This window comes from Drosophila sulfurigaster, chromosome 3 (assembly GCF_023558435.1).
Source record: "Drosophila sulfurigaster albostrigata strain 15112-1811.04 chromosome 3, ASM2355843v2, whole genome shotgun sequence".
NCBI classification, from domain to species: domain Eukaryota; kingdom Metazoa; phylum Arthropoda; class Insecta; order Diptera; family Drosophilidae; genus Drosophila; species Drosophila sulfurigaster.
In genome coordinates, this window is record NC_084883.1 from 8,283,701 (window position 1) to 8,304,684 (window position 20,984).

General features: G+C 37.0%; 3 protein-coding genes across 4 annotated transcripts; all 3 read right to left on the reverse strand.

The window, feature by feature from the left end:
* Window positions 1-530: 530 nt before the first annotated feature.
* LOC133842743 (trypsin beta) lies at window positions 531-1,484 on the reverse strand. Its single transcript, XM_062275954.1, has one exon. The coding sequence runs from the start codon at window positions 1,450-1,452 to the stop codon at window positions 613-615; it is 840 nt and encodes a 279-aa protein (XP_062131938.1). The 5' UTR covers window positions 1,453-1,484; the 3' UTR covers window positions 531-612.
* Window positions 1,485-9,913: 8,429 nt separating this feature from the next.
* LOC133844698 (uncharacterized) lies at window positions 9,914-17,509 on the reverse strand. Of its 2 annotated transcripts, XM_062278795.1 has the most exons (3): window positions 17,026-17,509; window positions 16,835-16,965; window positions 9,914-9,923 (listed from the first exon to the last, which is right to left on the reverse strand). In XM_062278795.1, the coding sequence occupies exons 1-2, from the start codon at window positions 17,369-17,371 to the stop codon at window positions 16,841-16,843; spliced, it is 471 nt and encodes a 156-aa protein (XP_062134779.1). In that variant the 5' UTR covers window positions 17,372-17,509; the 3' UTR covers window positions 9,914-9,923; window positions 16,835-16,840. The 2 variants fall into 2 exon arrangements, with proteins under 2 accessions (XP_062134779.1, XP_062134778.1); XM_062278794.1 differs by lacking the exon at window positions 9,914-9,923 and having other exon boundaries at window positions 16,768-16,965.
* On the reverse strand, window positions 12,537-15,108 carry LOC133842929 (uncharacterized). The gene is made up of 4 exons (XM_062276236.1): window positions 14,910-15,108; window positions 14,769-14,855; window positions 14,103-14,444; window positions 12,537-14,048 (listed from the first exon to the last, which is right to left on the reverse strand). The coding sequence occupies exons 1-4, from the start codon at window positions 14,995-14,997 to the stop codon at window positions 12,754-12,756; spliced, it is 1,812 nt and encodes a 603-aa protein (XP_062132220.1). The 5' UTR covers window positions 14,998-15,108; the 3' UTR covers window positions 12,537-12,753.
* Window positions 17,510-20,984: the final 3,475 nt, after the last annotated feature.

A 20,984-nucleotide genomic window follows, 5' to 3' on the forward strand; every position in this document is an offset into this window, starting at 1 on the left:
ATAAGAATAGTATCTGTGTTTCATATAATCTCTGAGAGCTGATCCGAGATGTTTCTTTCTTGTGTGCACAAAATCCTATTAGTATTGGGTATGCACACAATACATATACAAGTCGGTGTATTGAGTTGCCCAAAGATCAAAATTGGCTATTCAGTAACGTGAACGAACTAAATAAATTCACGTTCACTTAATTTTGATGTTTAATTAGATCTTCATATTTATAAAACTGAATAGTACAATGTTTTTTAGAACCAAGCGTGAAATCGAACGATAAACGAACTTTAACGAAGAATGATCGTTGTAGATCGTTGAACAACATTGGAGAGAATCGAACGACCTTGAGCACTTAATAATGCAATTAACTGATATTTACTAATAGATTAGACCAGAGACATTGGAATGACGTAGCAGCGCCTATTTTATGTTAATTAATTTAATGAGTATGAGCACATAAAGTGGTTGGTCTAATCTATTATTAAAATATTCAATATTCATTTCTGTTGAATAAAATTTGATTGCATAATTACGAGTTTGTTTAATAGATTAAAGTTTATTAGAATATTGAAAAGTTAAATTTATAATAACACAGCTTGCTTTGTTATTCTTATCTTATCAATTCTGATTGACCCTCTGCAATCCACTCCAACCAGCTAGCAACGTATTCCAGCCCCAGGCGCCCACCTGAGCATCAATCCAAGTCCTGAATGAAGCCACACTCGTGTAAACACCAGGATATTCGCGCTTCGCGCATCCGAGACCCCAGGAAACGATGCCGTAAAGCTTACCCTCGTTGCTGCCAGGCTGATAGCCAACCAATGGACCACCTGAGTCGCCTTGGCAACTATCATGTCCCTCGCGGCTGGCGCAGAGCATGCGCTGGGTAATAGGCAGCACTTTGGAATAAGCACCTCTGCAGGCTTTCGGCTCTACATGTGCTAAATCTACGTAACGCAGCACTGGCGATACACCCTCCTCACCCGTCTCGCTCTGCAATCCCCAGCCACTGACGTACAACGTTGTTTCAGGGGTAAGTGCATCCTGTGCCGAGGCCAAAGGCACTGCCTGCAGCTCCTCCGTATAGTTGAGTCTGCCATTGAGCAGCAAGAGTGCCAAGTCATTATCGTGTGTCAGAGTGTCGTAGGCTCCATGACGTATGATCTGCCGCAAACTGAGCAACTCGCCACCCATCGCATGTTCCGCGGAGCCCAATCTTACGCTGTAGTCGGGCTCCGACCACTGCTCCTCGAAGCAGTGGGCAGCGGTTAATATGAAGTAATCTCCGATAATGGCGCCACCGCAGATGTGCTGACCATGCAGCTGTATGGATGCTTGGTATGGGAAATTGCGTATCTCTGTCACCTGGCCACCCACAATGCGTCCATCATAATGAGGTGTTGCCCAGCTGACAGTTGCGAACAGCAAACTACTCCACACAAATGCCAATCGACTCATCTCGTGCTGTGGTTGAGTGTAGTAACAATGTCAAAACTGAAATCAGTCCATCGCTTTTATATTGCCATGCGTTCGCTACCTTATCAGTTACCTTATCTAGGTGTCAACAAACTTGTTGCCAGAACGCATCAGTTTTGGCAATTGTTTCAAGTTCAGTTTAAACTCGTTATCAACAACTATTTGCGTTTACTCATTTCTTTGCGTCTTTTCTTGTCTGACGTTAACCTCGTAACCTTCACTTTCACCAAATTTACACTTGTTTAATTGAAGCAAATAACTTCATTATGAAAATAATAAACAAGACGACAATTTGTTGCATATTTTACTATATTGTGTAAGAGTAAATTATATAAAGAAAAGATAATTCAATAAACGAATGTGGGACAGGGTCAAAAATTAAATATTTTTATAAGTGCAATTGTAATAATTGAATAAAATATGCAATAACAAAAGAGAGATGAAATGTTGAGAACATTAAAGAAAATTATATTGTAGTGTAAGTAGACTTTATTCAACTTTGTTAACTATTATTATTTGCTATGCATTAACAAGGTTACATACCACAAATTATGAACAAGTAAAAAAACTACAAGAGTCGAGTATTCTCAACTGTGAGATTCCCGCTTCCCATTCTTAAAATATACCCAAAAAAAATCTGAAATATTCAAAGGGTTATATTGATATATATATATAAAAAACCAGATTGTAAACCAACGCAATTATGACTTGACAGAAGCAGCTGCTTTTTCCCATACAAAATTATTACTTCGCTTTGCGGGGACTGAAGTGGGTTTAGAAAAAATGTAAAACAAACTTGAACTGCGTGCAACAAGAACAAGTTAAATTATAGCTCTATCATTTGCAGTCTCTAAGATCTATGTGTTGATACTGACAGACTGACAGACAGACGGACATGGCAGTTGACGCTGATCAAGAATATATTTACTTCAAGGGATCTGAGATGTCCCTAATCTACTCTTCGACCCAATGGGTAGAAGATATTAAAATTAAAAAAAAAATAATAATAATAAAATGAAATATTAAAACATTTAAAAAAAAACCAAAAGCAATCATAAAAGTGTTTAAAAACTTTTTTACTTATTGCTAGTTAATTAAATATGTAGTTAATTAAATAATTAATATTTTCAATGTGGTTTCTTACTTAATATTGCAGCCTATTTTTCGGCATGATTGCAGCGGCTTCTTTGGCAGTTAGTTTATTGTTTAAATAAATCAATTGGCGTGCACATTTGCGGCCACAAAAACCGCAACACCGCCAAAAAGAGAAAATGTGAGAAGGAACCGAGTCGCCTGCCCATTTATGTATGTCAGTCAGACAGTCATTTAGTCAGTTTCTTTTTTGTTCAGTGTTTACGGTGGCCACACAGCCGTTACAATTGGCCAACATTGCCGCTGCTGTGGTTTTCACACTTTTTTGGCAACACACACACACATTTTTGGCCAAACATTGCGGTGAGGGGAGAGGGGTGTGAAATAAGCTCTCAGTTATCTGGTGTTATTTCAATTTGTTTGGTTTTTCGAAGCGATTCTTTATTTTGGCTGATCGCCCGTGACGCTTCAGGCCACAATGTTATGCCGCATACCGAATACCGCAGGCATTTCGGAAAGCGGTTCAATGAACCCAAAACCGGAGGCGTTGGCTGTGCGGCAACTGCAATTGACAGTCTCAATTATCTAGATAGACGCGCCTAAGCCTTTCTCAGCGCGTAATAAGCCCCAAATTGAAACGGCTTTCGAATCGCTTATAATCTCAATATTTGGCTAATCGGCACACAGCAAAGCCAATAAATTGCCTTGGCTTAAAAATGCCAAAATCCGCCCATTCCCTCGCCCACTGCCTGTGACAGCAGTCCTTGAAATACTTTGAAAATAACACGCCTATAAATAAGCATAACTGTCAGAATAACAAAAACACCAAATTGCCAAGGCCTAAACCAGCAACAACAACGACAACAACAACGAAGTTCCTAGCGAAAGTCTATGCCAAATAAGTATTGGCACATTTTTACGCCTTACTCCGACCATTTCAACAGCTCTGTAGCTGGGGGCGTGGCCTATAGACAGAGAGACAGAGAGAGGGACAGTTTGGCGTTCTTGTGTGTATGTATTATAGTAAAGTATACGCCATGTGAACTTTCGCCGCAAAGTTTTCAGCGGACGTCGTAACCTTTTGCTAACATGAGCATTTTTCGCAATCTTCCAACTGTCACAAACACAGAATTTGACTTTTGACATGATTTGCGAACTTGTTTAGAATTTTATTTAAATTTTGGCCGTCATTGTCATCTATTACCTTCGGCAGAATTTTCAATTGGAACACAACAAAATGTGTAGATATTTTATTATTAAATTTATAGCAATCTTGATTTAAATGTAAGTTCTTATCTTGAACAATTTAGTTAAATAAAGAATTAAAAGAAGGAAATTGAAGCAGCTTCATCATTTTATCCAGAAATACGCCCCTTGATCAAAAACCCACATATAATAGTGGAGTAATTTTACTTGCAACACGCATGAAGCACAACGCTCGGTGCGCAGTGTGCACTAAACACGTCTCGATGTGTTTTCGAGTTTTGTAACTCATTTGCAACTAAACTGAGTTCATTAAAGTTAATTTGAACGTGCTACATTGGCGTGCCACACACAACTTGCAACACGCTACATAAAAGTGTGGGACGTCATCCTGGCCACACAATGCACCTCCAGCCATCAGACATCCAGATGAGAATGTACTTCGTGCCATAGATGCACTCGACTCGGGGCACGTGGCTTAGAGTCGATAAGTTTGACATTTGCACAACGTAAAATGACAACTGCAAGCCAAAGCCAGCCCAAAACGGCAAAATGAAAAAGTTGCCAACCCTGTGCACACAACGCTGACATTTGCATTTGTCTTCCGCAAAAAGCTTTCAAATTAGCGACAGCTCCAGGTCCTTTCAATGCCCTCTTCTACTACTGTTCTCCTCATGTCCTCCTGTCCTCCTGTGCTTCTATGCCACCTGCCCTCGGCAGCTGCAGCTCACGTCTCACATTGCACGCAAAGAAATATGCAAATAATTAGCAACCGAATGCAAAATTATATTAAAAGACGCCTGAACGATGACAGTTTCAATATAACCACGCCTCAGCTTTTATATGTTTACTGCAGAATATTTACAAAAAGCAGAAAATAAATGTTTAAACTTTAATGATCTAACTTCAATATTGAAAACGAAATTAAAAGTCAGTTTGTCATTTTTTAAATTGAGCAAAACTACAAACAATCTCTATTTATTTTTAGTTATTCAAAAATGAGGAATTTATGTTAATTTTAATGTGATAAGCGTAGCTTATGCTGGTTTATCACTTAATAGGTATGCTCAAAAACATAACGACAACAAGAACCAACGAGCCAATAAACAATTTAAATAACTTTATTTAAATAATTCAATTTAATGCTACCCATTTTGAATAAAAGAAAAAAGTGGTATATTTTTAAAATATACCAAATTAATATACCGCAAAACTACTGAAATATGTCAAAGGCTGTATTTTTGGTATATTGGTATAGTACCATTCAAAAATACCATAAAATGTACAATATACCAGATTGTAGATAAAGACACGTTGTAAATTGGCGTTTTTGCCCATATTTTTTTTTTTAACTTCTACAATCTGTAACAAAACTGGACCACTATCAAATATAACGCGTAAGAAAGCTACAGTCGAGTGTGCTCGACTGTGAGATACCCGCTACCCATTTTGAATGAAAGCAAAATATTGCGGTTTTATTTTCAAAATATACCAAAATACTACAAAAATACTAAAAATATACTAAGTGGTGTATTTGGTATATCGATATAGTACCGCATTTAAAATATACCATAGACGGCTCAATATACCAGATTGTCAGCCAAAGCCCCTAGTAAGTAGGCGTTTTTGCCTATGCAAAAGTATTTCTTTAATAACTTCCACAATTATCTGATTGCAGCCAAATTTTCAGGAATCATAACTACTATAGTTATTATTGTATATACCAAGATTCGTAACTCTAGCTTTAAAATTACGCTTGTTATTCGATTTTGTTGATTTGCGGTGGCGGAAGTGGGCGTGGCAAAAATTTGAAACAAACTTGATCTGCGTGCAAATATAACAAATGCTGTCGAAAAAAAGATTATACCTCTATCTCTTATAGTCTCTGAGATCTAGGTGTTCATACGGACAGACGGACAGACACACAGACACACAGACGGACATGGCTAGATCGTCTCGGCTGTTGACGCTGATCATGAATATGTATACTTTATAGTGTCGGAGATGCCTTCTTCTACCTGTAACATACATTTCCTGCCGGCACAAAGTTATAATACCCTTCTACCCTATGGGTAGCGGGTATAAAAATAAAACGCGGCCGAAGCTGTCTAGTAAATTCATATTATTGCTAAATCATTTACTTTCAGATTACAGATAGACGTTATGAGCAACTTCTCATTTAAATAAATTTAATGCACGTTTTGAATCAATAAGCATTTAAGAAACAATTATTGCCGTTGTTATTTGTAGTATTCGATTAGCTTCGATAAGTGCACAGTCTGTTGATTTCATTTAGACAAAGATTTCAGCTATTTCTGTTCTGATTGGGCCAACTACTTGTATATATACCAAAAACGCTACACACAATTTGCCTTACACAACTGATGGCTTCTTCTCTCTCTTCGTCGTTTTGTGTTCTGGGATATTGACAGCTCGACCAGTTCAGTTCTCAGTCTCAGGCTCAGACCCTGACGCAAGTCGATGAGGAAGTGGAAGTCAAAGCAAGCTCTCTGCTAAGCCAAAGTTATGGCATGGCATTCAACTCGAATAGACAACGGACAAATACAGATGCACAGCTCGAAACAGATACACAGACACGAAATCAGTTTGAAAATTGAATTCTAATGCAACATACCAAGTTGAACTGCTCGAAACTGAACTGAACTGAAGTGAACTGCGGAGTGACTTTGTACCGCTGCAATCCATTGACTAAAACAAATGGGTTCCACAACATCTTCTACTGTCAGCTGCAACTTGTCGCCCCGTCCATTTGTGTATCTGTATCTGTATCTGTATCTGTATCTGTAGTTGGCTGCAACTGGGTGCGCCTGTGTCTGTATAAATAAAATAAATATTTATATTGAAATGCAACGCAATCGAGCGCAACCGAATTGAATTTCAGTTCTGTCCCTCTTCAGCCTTGTCCACTCCACTTCAGTCCAGTCCAGTCTGGTTTGGACTGGCCCGGTTTGATCCTGCCAGCCCAACAGTCCTATCATGCCTTTACTCAGCCGGCCTTTGCTCTCTCGGATTGTCATGCGTTTTATATTCGGCCAATAGAGTTCCGGACAAGTCCGTCGATTTGCTGTACCAATTCAATTTTGAACTTTGTCGCATTTAATTGCATTGCATTTGTCCAAAGTTGCGCAAAATGTGCAATTGATTTGAGGATCTGTGCAGGTAAACGGGTCGAGGCTAATCCTTGAAATGTTTCGCCAATGTTTTGCAAAAGTTCTTCTTCGATGTGAAGTGAATTGAATGGAATTGAATTGTCTTAGTCCAAACAAGTTTGTTCAAAATTGTTTTATGGTAACTTAAGACTGACTGTGCCCAAAATGCTTTGGCTAAGTGACTTTGCTCTTGCCTTTGCTTTTGCTTTTGCTTTGTTTCATTTACGGCAGCAAGCGAATTGTACGCCTTTGTGACTTGGCCAGCAACAGGAAGCGGAAATATGCTTTACGCACATAATACTATACATGCAAAAATGTAAGAGTACAGTATGTTTGATATGTACAACCAGAAAAGGAGCAGGAGGATGAGGAGGGGCAAAGGAAAAGCTGAGAACAGCTGAAGCCTTTGTCTCCAATGGTTTATGCATGGTAGCTCCCATTGCTGTACATAAAATTACATTACTCAACAAACAGACAAGCAGCAACAAATTATCATTTAGATAATACTTTTTAGTGCTTTTCAACATGCACACAAACTCGTACTTTACCACACACACACACACACATTCCTAGTATCTGCTGTCTACGCCACTTACCTTCCACATGACATTCTCAATACCCTGTAGTGCGCATAAAAGTGACTAACGAGGGCCGTCAAACTATATAAAAACTCTTTTTATGTATTCCTCAATTGAAATTTTAATAAATAATATTCTTTTAGATTTCAACATTATATTTAATACTCTTAACTTTAAGATTATTATTTTTTTCTTTTTTCTATTACTAAATATTAAATTTAAAAATGAGTTTTTCAATGCCGCCAGATCGATTTTAAATAAAATAAAATTGAATATATGAATTCTCAAACTTAAAAGTTTATTCTTAATTTATATTTCTATAGGATTTACCGACTTTAACATTAAATGCTTATCTATAAAAATGTTTTTTTTTTTATTAGTGATTATTAAATTAGAAAAATTCTTTATTTTATATTTTTTCAGCTTATAGTCGATTTAAATTAAATTAATAATAATAATAATAAAAAAAAACTTTTGACATCATTCCAGAGCATCTGCACTTCGAGGACTCCCCGTTGAACCCTATTTGTCTATTCTCTTCCTTATATGCATATATGTATGTATGTATGTATGTATTCTTACCGTTTCATGTGCACTACACCAACTCTAGGCATATAAACAACGCAAGAAAACTGGCTTATAATTGAGTGTGTAGTGTACATTATAGTCGTATAGAACTGCTTAAGGGTTTTGCACCATTTTTTTTGCTTCAGCTAAGGGCTGTCTACTTTTTTGCGCTCTTGCCAAGCAAATGGCTATAAAAATACGCGGCAAAAGCGCGTAAAGTAAAGTGTAAGTGGCATTCCGGGGGGAGAGAGAGAGCGGGAGTGTCGGTGGGCGTGGTTTGCATAATACGCATAATAACAAAGCGGAAAGTGTGTGAATACCGTCAAGCAAGAGCAGCAGGAGCAGCAGCCATCCAATTTTTTCCATCTCTCTCTCTCTCCCATTCCCGTTCTCATCCCAGAAGAATTCAAAGTGGAGTTTTGGTTCAACTGAACTAAGGCCATTTGCATTGCCTCATGTTTGGTTTATGTCTTTGTTTTTGCTTAGTTGAGTGGAATTTATATAAAAGAGTAAGCGCGCAAACACACTCACACACACACACAAATGAACAATATAATCTAAGTGGCTTTTGCACAAAGTAACTTGTTGATTAAACCCTAAAAGGTGTAAACAAAAACAAAATGAATATAAATTAATGAGCGTATATAAGATGTATGAAATGCAGTAAAGTCACAAAAAATAATAAAAATGATCTTCATGTGCAGTATTTTTTTAGTATTGGTATTTAATATGATTAATTTAGCAAGAATTAGAAATTGGAAAGAATTACCTTACTAGAATTACCGTTGACAGACTTTGACCCGATGCCGCTTAAATTATAATTGCAACTTTACAATATCCTATACCATATGTAGTCACATCATAACTCAGTTCGCTTCAAGAAGCAAAATAGTCATCAGCAAAATATGTGAGGTGTGAAACTTGGGTAGCATTTAAAAATAGACATTTTCATGCATTTCATCGCATTAAGATCATAATGCCCTGTGTAATTATTCTTTGTTTAAATAATTCACAAAGATGCACTTAAAATGTCAGCGCAAAAACTTATGAGCACACACACGCACACACACACGCATATACTGTATATGTATGTGTATGTATAATCGTATGTACATTTGGCAACCTTCAGTTGTTACATTCTGGCTGAGTTTTCTCCACTCGCTCGCCTCACACACGCCTTTATTATGATTTCTCACTTGCTGTCCCTCTTTCGCGTGCCATTTTGCACATTTACATTTTTATGAACACACTCGCTGTTGTTGTAGTTGTTGTTGTTGTTTTTGTTGCCCGTGCAGTCTTTCCTCCCTTCCCCTTTGCCACTCTCATAATACACGTCTTTTATATGCGCATATACTAATATGCATTACACAGACTTATATGTACATATGTAGTAGTAGAGTGTGTGTGTGTGTGTGTGTGAATATATTGTGTAAGTGAATGAGCAAGATGGAGAGCTGTATAAGCGGAGACTGCAAGCTGACATTAAAGTATATTAAATTACTTAAGCACAACGGATGAAGAAACAAAAACAACAACAGCAACGAAAACTGCAACAACGAAGACATACGCTCACTTTTAAAGCATAATTTCTGAGGCATAAATCTTTGTGGCTTTCGCTGGCAACAAACAAAAATTAGTTGCACTCGGCGAAAAAGGCATAAGCAACGTTAAATTATGCGCCGCAATATGTCAGCGTGTTGCCAGTGCTGCATTTGCACCCGTTGCGTTTGTCACACAGCATGGCGGCCAAGTTGGCAACACCGCCAACCGGAATCCTGAGGCGGGGCACCCTGTACACCCCCTACACCTTGTACCCTGTGCGCTGACAGCCCACGCTTAATCAGAAATTATTTGAAAATGTAGAGTCGACATGTCGAGTCTCGCTCGACTCACGACGACTCACGCACAGCTTCTGTTGCAGCCAGCGTTGCTGATGCCGCTGCTGCATGCAATTTGCACATGCCACGACCCCATGACCCAAATAGAAAGAAATCTCACCAACAAGAAAAGCAAACAAAGGCTGCACTCTGGCTGTGAGACTGCGACTGCGACTGTGACTGTGGCAAAGCCAACTTTCATAGACTAAAGACAACGTTGCACGCTGTGCGAACTCCTTGGTTCATTTGTTTTGTCAACGCACAAAAGTATTCTGTGCAAAACAATATGAAAATTAAAATATCAAGGCTAACAATACCCTATGAACTTTATATGAAAAATATATTTTATATTCTTACATTTAGATATTATAATTTAAATTTTCTATGTTTTATACGCCATGTTTTTTGTTTAATCTTGTTTTATAATAATATAATATTATATAATAATAACATAATTGTTTTATAATTTTTCATTTTAATTTTTTAATTTCATATTTTATTTTCTACTTCAAATTTCATATTACATGTTTTCTTAAATTCAAATTGTATATTTAGTATTTTCTATTATTGATCTCTATAAATTATATTCAAAAATTGAAGAATAATTTATAATTTTTATTGCATAATTTGTGTGTTTGATTGAAATGTTTAATTTTATATTTTTATTTTTCATTTTATCATGTTTTTTTTTTAATATTTTATTCTATAAATCATATTACAAAATTAGAGGATAGCTTTGATACATTACCCAACTCGATTGCTAGGCGAATACCAAAAAAAAAAACAAACAGCTTTGCGAGTATCCAGTGCTTCATCTTGGCATAGTTGGCAGCAAAAGAAGACGAAGTCACCGTCTTGCGCTGGTTAGCCGCCCACTTTGCAATAATAACTCATGTTAACCGAAAAGCGTGCAGTGTCTTTTCCTGCTGTTGCTCCTTAGTTGTCCTCGTGCTCATTCTCATTCTCCTCTTATTCTGTTTAACCTGATTCTCGTCCCCTTCCCTTCCCCCCTTCCTTATTCTCTTACAAGGCAGCAGTAACAAAAAACTTTTCGCGCACAATCAGCTGCATTTCAACATTGCGTTGCATTGTTGCCTTTTGCTTATAATTTACTTTTACTTGTGCGCTTTGGCGTTGGCTTTGTGTTTGCGTTTGCGGCGTGTAAAATATTTGCACAGCCAACGACAACGACAACGAGAACGACTACAACAACAATAAGAATAACAACAACAACAACAACAACAGCAACGACCACAACAAATGACAACGACAATAGCGCACAGCATTAACCATAATAATTTTCTTTGCGAAAAGTTGGAGCCAGGACATGTTGGGGAGTTCCTGTCATTGTTAATCAGCTGCCATCTGCTGGTAAACAAAATGCATTGAATAAAGCCTTGAATCCTGTTGTTTCCATTTCAGTTCTGCTTTTCTTCCATCTGCCAGATGTGCGAATGCATCTTTAAGATTCCCAATTGTTAGTTCACAGAAGGAATTCCTTCCAAGAAGTGCAAGTTGTATTAGAAGTCATATCAAAATTAGTTATTAATGTACTAAGATGTAACCCAAAATGTTGTATATATTATATATAATATAAACATGTACAAATTTGTTATTCGTTAAGTCTGAACTTAATCTTATCAGTATTTTCACTATATAAATATAAAGTTGTCACAATACAAATAAAAATTTGAATTCTAACAAATTACACATATTATATTTAAAATAAATGTGTAAAATTATTGAATTTATTATCAATTTTATATTGAAAATATGTGAGCAACTATCTCGTGTATGTTATGTTGATTTTTTAAACTTAGTGACAGATGCTTTCATTCAAAAATCAGTTACAGCTCAACGATCTTTTGGTACCCCACGCATGGCTGATGAATTCTTAGTTACTGCTGAATTGGCAGCTGCCTATCAACGTCTTTGGTCATCAGAAAACTCAATTAAGTACAGAACTCACACTGAACTGAACTGAACTGAACTGATTCAATCCATTCAGTCATTCACTTACGTCAGTTGCTCACGCACTTGGTAAAGAGTGTAAAATCGATTACGATGCCCATTTTGATGAGCTGGGAGCATAAACAGAGGCGCAGCAGAAGCAGAAGCAGCACATGAAATTGCTTACATGCCAAAATTTTAACTAAGTCATAAATATGTGGAAAGTTTTCTTTCAGCCTTTGCCAAATGCAACGTGAGCGCTTTTTGCTAGTTTTCAACTCGACCCCGCCTAACGTTTGGCTGCCTCTATGGCAACCCCAAATAGGGGCCAAAGGCACGCAGCTAAAATAATTGATAACAGATTATGTTTTACAATCTAAGCAAGGATAGAGATATGAGATATGCTCGTAATTTTAATGGCCACATGTAGCGGGCCACACGTAGACAAGATGAAGGAAGCTGCAGCGGCAGCAGGAGCTAAAGGAGCTAAGGGAGGAGGAGTAACTGCCTGGACCTAGCACAGATTCCGCAAAACGTTGGAAAACTTAATTATTTCGTGCTGGCTGCTGGTTTTGGCCATTTCAGGACACACACACACTGGCACTCACACATAGCGATGTACGGAAGCAGAGACTGAAAAGTTATTTATTTTATGGTCAAAAGTTACTTTCTGCTGCTCCCCAGTTTGGTGGCTACACAATTTACTGGAGCATAACGCATAAATCATAAACTATGTAAACGTGGCTCTCGTGTGTGATCTTTCTTTCTTTCATTCGTTTCTTATTTGGCGATGTAGTTTATCTAATATCCTTGAATTTTAATTGTGGTCAAAAGATAGATTCAGCTTCAAGATTCCGCGACCTGAGCAGCCACCTCGGCGGCAGCAACAGCGGCCATTTCAGCAGCAACCTCTGATTTCAATTCTCGGGCACGTGTCTCGCTAGGGTTAAGCATCATGACGGATCCTTTGCCTGTGCCCCGCATCATTGAAGTGCGACTAATCGATTGTCTCACCAGCGACAGATTACTTAACTTGGAGGCCACCGAGCCTGTAACACTGTTCTCCCGTTTTTTTATTGCTTTGACAAGCGACATATCCGATTGTTCAAAGAGCACCGAGTCACGATAGAATTGCGTCTCGTCGAGCTTTCGATTATACATCCCGGTCGGATTCTCACGATCAAAGTGCAAGTCTGGTGTTATTTCGCTCTCGGTGACCAACACACGAGCTCCCGGTATGGGTAAAAATTTAAAGAGACGTTTGCGCAGCTTCGGCATATATGTATTACGCATATGCTCCGGCACATGATGCAGCCGGCTAAGCATTTTCGATGGCCTCAGCTCCAAAGGATGATCGACGAGGCGTCGCTCGATCGGAAGACGCTCTTTGATGGCCTCCAGCTGACGTGCGGTTAATTGCAGAGGACGTGCTCCATCCTTCCAACGCTCCTGACCGCTCAAGAAGGCAATTTTCTTATTGTTCCGCAGCTGCTTGCGAATCACTCGCTTGGAAACACAATTGTAAACGATGCGCGGCACATAAGGTGGCACCGGAAAGTCACGGATTGAGATCGGAAAATGTCTGGGATTGACCAGCATATTAAGGTATTTGCCATCGGCAAACATCTTCAATTGTTTCTCTGCCTTTTTGCCCTTTGTGATAGGTTTCTTGGCCTGTGGCTTGGGCTTATCGTGCTTACCCATCTTGAAGATATGACCATGTCCATGACCGACCACATGTCGCCAGTCCGGCTCGCAATATTTGCGAGAATTTATGCGCATATACGGCAATCGGCGAAACTTGAAACGTTTCTGTTTCTCAATCATTACAGTCAGACCCGGCATCGTCTTTTTACCCCTCTCGCAACCGCAAACATTCGGATAACGAATGTCATAACGACCCGGACCTGGCTCGAAGCTAATGTTGCGTCTTATACGAAGGCTACGACCGGTTGGAATACATGACTGCGGTAGAAACAAGTGGGGATTGTCTAAAGTGGTCTTGACGACTGGCTTCATATTGGCATTGATCTCGTAGACATTAGTGTAAGTATCAGTTGGACCAGGATCGTCTGGATTGCGCCAGCATGTGGTTAAGTCATTAACCATGGCACGAGTGCTAGGACGATGATCTCGAGCATCTGCGAAATGAATATTAAGTCAAATTTCATTTTGGAATTTATAGACTATCTTACTGGAGAGAAATATTCCTTTTTGCTTATTTTCCGGCTTGAAGAACCGCTCTATTTCCGATGGCATCTCGTAAAAGCGTGCTCCAGGTGGTTTAATGCTCACCCGACTTTTGTGTACATGCATTTTAGCAAACACTGATCCCTTGGAACCCATGCGACTCTTATATGGTTCCGGTAGAACTCCATATCTATTTGGCGCTTGATGATAGCTCCGCCAGGTGGAAAGTGAACGGTCACATTTCAGTGGACGTTGCTCAGGATATGGTTGAGCTGGTTGCTTCTCAAAACCGGTTAAATGCTTATAATGTGCATACGTAGCGCTGCTGAATTCCTCGCCACGATTTTCTAAAAGGTTAGGTTTTGTACATTATGTTAAAAGATTTTAACCTCCTTCGGACAAGCAATTCTTGATTGATACTCCATGAACGAAGAAAAAGTCTCCGCTTTACTCCCATATCTTTTTTTCCCGAACAATTTGATGACACTGTTGAGTTACCTTAAGTTTTGCTATAAAGTATAAAAAAATACCAAAGAAAGCGACTCTTCCTTCTTCACTTCTTCACCGCCTCTTCAAAAATATGTGTGTTAACCCATTTAACACATACTTTCTAAAACTGCAATTCAAGAAATGCTCGTCTGAAGGGGTCTTACAGATCTAGAAACACAAACCTTGTTGACAACGACTATTGTAGTGTGCTCCCGCCAACTTGAATTGCTTCTGAACGCTATCCAAATTATCTTCTCGTATGCGATTGCCTAAAAAGTACAAAGGTTAATAATACAATGTTTTAGCGCATCTTGCAAACTTACGAGACACCATAAAGAGTGGTAAACTCATGCGAGTCGCAACGAAATTTTGCCTGTCATCGAAACACGTTTTCTTGTCCTTGTCCTTCATTTCGCGTATAATCTGTTGTATATTTAGTTAGAGCTAAAATTTTTAAAATATGCAGAAAAATTAAAATGTTATATTGTTTTGATGAGCTGTGAGTTTACTATGACTTCATTATAATAACATTAAAATGACAAAAGAATTTCAAATGAAATAACTGTCAAGCTAAACTTTAACTCCGACTAAGACTGTATATTAAAGAAAGTATTTAATGTTTTTAACAAAATAATTAAATATGTTGTGAATGTTGTTTATAGCTGTTTAAAAAAATAAAATACAATAAAAAAAAGGTTTGCTTTTTCATTGTGTAAATTGGTTTAATATTTTTAGAAAAAATTAAAATATATAAATTTTACTTACAAAAATATTGTTTTTTTATTCTTTTACTTACTATATATTACACAAAATAAATTTTATTATATTATTATTGTATATTTTTTTAATATATGTTTAATTATAAGAATTTCTTTATTTGTTGTATTTAAATTAAATTAACAGATAATAATATATTTTGTTTCTAAATGTAAAATATTTTAATCACTTTTAAAGTAATTATTTTTGTGTGAACCAATCCATACTCTTTGACAGCAGATCCGCTAGGAACTTTAATTTATAATGAATACTGTCAATACTTCTATGATTTTATTTGAAATGAAGTGAAACTACCATAAGTAGCATTCTGTTGCATGTAAGCTTCGAGATAAAACAAATTATATTATACTTTTTTTTATTCAAAAGGTTAGTTATAATTAAAATGAATACTAAATCTATTGGTAAAGCACTGGCAGTGAAAGCCTTCAGCTTAAAGATTATACTTATATATATGTTACTTTAGTAATGGAAATATAAATTTAATTGCAAGCCTGTGAATACTCCTTGTCTTGTTACTAAAAGTCAATTGAATTGTTGCAAATCAAATAAATGATTTATCATTAATAAATAGTTACTTTATGTGATACCAGTTTCATATATGTATCTTCGCTGGCTTTTGTGGCCACTTTGTTGATTGACTGGCTCTTAACTATGTCCTTTTGGCCACCATTTTTTTATTTCTGTTGTCCTCAGGCTGAAGCTGAGGCTGCCTTTTTGGCTGATTGCCAGAATTGCTGCATTTAATCGAATTAATTAATGGCACATTTCGCATTCATCATTTACCCGACTGCATATTTTTCATTTCGTTCTTATCCCGCTTTGTATTTTTATTAACCTATCCCCCCAACTCTGGGGACCCAACACTTGTAACTCCCACAACAGCTCCTATGCTGATTGCAATTGTAATGCAGTTGTGTCTGTGTGTATGTGTTTGGATTTTTCGCTGGGTATTCTGTCTTTATATATGTTTTTTTCTTTTCACTTTTTTCGGTTCGAATCAACGAACTGCAAAATTCAATTGAAAATCGTTGAATGCAAGTTAATCAGTGCGCTTGGCTACGCTAATTATGCGGCCGATGAAAATCAGCAAATACATACGAATGTACACAGATAAATCTATCAATGTAATATACGCATTCATATAAATATACACACGAGTACATATTCATATAACAGTGTGTTATATGGGGAAAACAAATTATTGTTGTCTAATGAGTTGCATCGCAGTTGGCTTTTGTGCTATGGTAATTATGCATAATGTACTTAAAGGATATGAGTGAATAAGTATTTTCAACTGAAAGCTTTTTAAATATAATGCTTAAATTGTTTCAATATTTAAATGGCACTTTTATTCGCTTTTATAGAAATTAGTTTTCATAAAATACAGAAATAACACACTGCGAGTTATTGATATAAATCTTTATTATTTTTCGTCAATATATATACATTTATTTTTTTAGATGATTGATCCTAATATTTAATTTCTTCCACGTGGAGCTCCTCGATTCTTATGTGCCTTCTCAGCCTTTTTCTTGTTGGCTGCGTCCTTCTTTTTCTTGTTTTGCTCCCCCTTAGCCTGCTTCTTCAGTTTCTTCAAATTGGCTACATTTTGTAAATGGATTGTACTAAAATCCAAGAGACACTTGTAATACATTGACTTACCTTTTACATATTGGGCAGTAGCCAAGTTAACAGGAAGCGGTGCACACTTAAAGCCAGCTGGCGGTGCTTGGCTAAGTTTAATAAAACGATAGCCGGTTGCGTAGAGCATGCCCAGACAGGCTTGTGCACGAATTCTTGTCTTGGGCCACTTATCAAAGTACAGATCCTTACGCTTTACATCCCGCAATTTTTGTCCCTCAATATCGCGCCAATAGTGCATGTACTTTGGAGTAAACTCCTTGTTGGGCAGCTTCCAACTGTGATATGGACCATATCTTTGATAACTGCCCCAACAACCGGGCTTGTCCACGTAAAACCAAACATCTGCATTCGGATAGATCTTCATGATGTCGAAAAACCTACTGAAAAATCTATGAGAATCTTGTTGATTCTTTAACAATTTTACTGAAAAAATTTATGAAAACGAAATCGAAATTGATGGATAACGGGTAATTTTAAAATATATATTAATAACTGACCAAAATTCAAAGCATACTTTCTTTATTTCAATTGGAAAACTCTGATCATACAAATTGCAAATAGAATAAAAAATCTTTTGGAATTCCATTGCGCAAATTATCGTGCATGTTAACAAAGAGAGCGCACTGTGAAGTTAGCAAAAGAAAAGCTGTCATAAAAAAGGATTATCTATCTAATAAGGGTATTAGTATTTTCACTGTACAAATACACTTTTTTATTATTATTGTAGGTCAGTAACACCACAATAGAATATCGATTGCAAAAATAAGTTGTCAATCACATAAACAATAAATAAATTATACCTAATAATACTTTACGGTTTTAAGTCACTAAATTATTTGAGCTAAAGCAACAAATAAAGCTAAAATATAACCTAACAATACGAAAGCAAAAATACTGAAATATACCAAAAGCTATACGTGGTATAACAACCAGCTACTACATTAAAATTTTCAATCTACGCAAAAATGTCGCTTTCACAATTATTATACTAAACCATTTAAAATATATAAGTTGAATTTTTCAAATATTGGGAGGCTATTGTGATAGTTTTATCAATACTCTTAATTTAACAGTGATCTCTTATATTCAATATGTACTATGTAAAAATTAAAACTAACTAGAACTCATTTCTTTTAGTTATTATTATTATTAATAATTAATAATAATTAACAAGTAAATAAATAAATAAAGATTTCAAAAGGTTTTACTATTCAGAAATGTTGCCTTTGTTTATTGTAATTTAAATGTCAAATAATAAATGAATTTTAAAATTATAATAATAATAAAAAGTATCAGTTGCCTAGCTATTATGTAGCTCAAGCTATATGAATGCAGTCGAAGGACAATAATATCGTAACTATTTGTTAAAATAGTTCATTATTCTAAATTCCAATTTATAAATTATTCATGAATATGTAAAGTTTTGCTTTAACATTGCGGAGAGCGTTAACTGAAATGGCCCAGTTGACAGTTGCTAAAAATATCCGAACTCAATGACCAACTACACTAAAAGCTAAGCAGGCACTTGATGCCAAAGTTAAGCTCATTAGATTAAAGGGCACTCACACACGCACATACATACATACATATATGTCAGTACTTTGGTACAAAGGTGGTGCCAAAAACTGTCAATTAAGTTTAATTATTTTATGCTCCCAAATGGGGACAGCGTACACACACAATCACACACAGAGACACACATACACAGCAACTAATGTGCAATGTGAAACACATAAAGGCTTCGTCTTATGCAAGCGTTTCAAACTCAACAGGATGGGGTGGGGAGGGGGATAAAGGGAATGAGTCTAAAACTGTCTGCCTGCCGCTAAGCAAAGTCAATTATCCCAGCAGCTTTGATGCAAGTAATTGGCATAATGAAATTTTCTCAGTCAACGACAAGGACAACCGCAAAGAATAGAAGCAGAAGCAGCAGCGACAGCGGCGGCAGCGGCAGCCGTAACCATAACCGTATTAGCATATCAGGCAGAAGCAAGTGCGGAACCAAACCGATGACAATGACAGTGTTTGCTCGTCATCATCCTTTGCCCCGATAAGCCGAGACGACGCCATACTTTTTTGCGTATTGAATAAATATTTAAACAGTCCAACAGCTGTCGCACAATATTAATAGCAAACGCTGCCAACCACCACTTGAACTTTAGCAACACTCATCCTCGTCCTCGTCCCCAAACACCTTATCCTGCCGTTGTCATGCAGCAAACTGAGAAAACACTGCTGACTCGGGCCCAGTGCAAATATGTTGCCACAAAATGTTTAAATATTTTATAAGCCAAAGGCATTTGCTGGCAGTGTGCAGCAAAGCGACAAACCGTAACCAAGTTGCAATGCTCCCATCAGCCAACAACAATTGCAGCTGTAAGCGGATAAGGCCAAGTTAACTTCTGTGCAAATCGTCAACAGCAAAATCTAAGATATAAACATGAGTTATTTAAAAGGTTGATGCAATTAAATACTAGAAATACCAAATGCTGAATATATAGTATATACATATGTTCTAGTATATCAAAGTGCAAATATAACTTTCAAGGCGTTAGTTAGCAAAACTTTCCGTATAGATACCCTATATAAGTGAGTTACTCAATACAAGACATATTACTCTCATAGGGTATTTTGTAGCCCATCACTTGCGACAGCTGTGTTCTTATTTGATTCTGTTTTGTTGCCCAGCTCGCTTGGCATTCCCTTAATACCATGAATTTTCGTTGGTTGCATTTCAACAAGGGATGCATGCGCTGCCATTGTCTTTGGTAGCTTCAGCTGCTGTTGCTGCTTCTGTTGTTGCTGTTGCCGTTGCAGATTGTGGCAATGACGCTGGTGGTCCTGGTGTTTTGGGTGATGTCCCGGACAGCTTTACACGTAGAGAGTGGGTGGCGCCTGTTTGCGGTTTGCTGCATTCTTTCCTTTCCCATTGCATATGAACGACAGCGCTCAACACTTTTTATCGTTCGCCATCGCCATCGCCGGTCTGCTACTTATTATAATTTTTTTTATTCGCTTCCCCTCATTTTTGCTTTTTTTCGTTTTTCGCTTTTTGTTTTTTGGTTTTGCTTTGCTGCGAGTAAATTTCCATGGGGGCTTAGCCGGAGTTGAACATGTTGTTGAGTTGATTTGATAGCGTGCGAGTGGCGCTTACAAGTTGGGGCATTGGTTTAGTGTGCATGAGCGCACTAAAGTCTGCTACAAATGCTGCATAGTCCTTGCCGCATCTCAATGCATTTATCTCTGCTGTAAGCAATATTTAAAATGACTATTAAGCGTATATTTAAGCTTTATACTTAATTGTGGTAATTAGTTCGGAAAAATTGCAAATTGTTGCATCTTAAATATGTAGGTTTTCACCTACATAAGTAAGCAGTTGTGTTAAATTCTCACTGTGAATATATTGAAAAGCAAAATTCAATAATATAGAACATTTGGTATAAAACTATATAAACGTACGGTATATAAGAGTAAGTAAGCGAGTAAGCTTCTGCAGTTACACATGATTTTTTCGTATTTATCTATTTACACACAAGTAAAAAATATTGAATAGAATCAATTCAGCGCGAACAATATTGAAATATACTGAAAGTTGTATTTGATATATCTATGAAGTACTAAATTGGAAATATACTATAGAGGTCAAATATACCAAATTGTCATATACCACAAATATACCGAATGCTATATTTGGTACATCGATTAAGTAATACATTCGAAATATACTATAGAGGTCAAAATATACTACATTGTCAACCAAAGCAGCTAAGACTTGATGACAGTAAGCGTGATTTGCCAAACAGAAGTATTTCTTAAATGTCTTCTAGAATTTGTATCTGATCGCAATCAAATTCTCAGGAATCATAAATACTATAGTAATTATTGACTATACCAAAAAATCGAAACTCTACTCTAGACAGACGGACAGATATAATGATATGGCTATATCGTCTCGGCTGTTAATGCTGATCAAGAAT

What these genes read in the sequence shown, in the direction of transcription:
- LOC133844698 (XM_062278795.1), bottom strand. Translation starts at nt 17,371, where the DNA reads ATGAAGATCTATCCGAATGCAGATGTTTGGTTTTACGTGGACAAGCCC. An exon ending in TACTGCCCAATATGTAAAAG is followed by an intron (nt 16,966 to 17,025) that starts GTAAGTCAATGT and finishes TACAAAATGTAG; the next exon opens with CCAATTTGAAGAAACTGAAG.
- LOC133842929 (XM_062276236.1), bottom strand. Translation starts at nt 14,997, where the DNA reads ATGAAGGACAAGGACAAGAAAACGTGTTTCGATGACAGGCAAAATTTC. An exon ending in ACCACTCTTTATGGTGTCTC is followed by an intron (nt 14,856 to 14,909) that starts GTAAGTTTGCAA and finishes TGTACTTTTTAG; the next exon opens with GCAATCGCATACGAGAAGAT. An exon ending in AAAAGGAATATTTCTCTCCA is followed by an intron (nt 14,049 to 14,102) that starts GTAAGATAGTCT and finishes TTCATTTCGCAG; the next exon opens with ATGCTCGAGATCATCGTCCT.
- LOC133842743 (XM_062275954.1), bottom strand. Translation starts at nt 1,452, where the DNA reads ATGAGTCGATTGGCATTTGTGTGGAGTAGTTTGCTGTTCGCAACTGTC.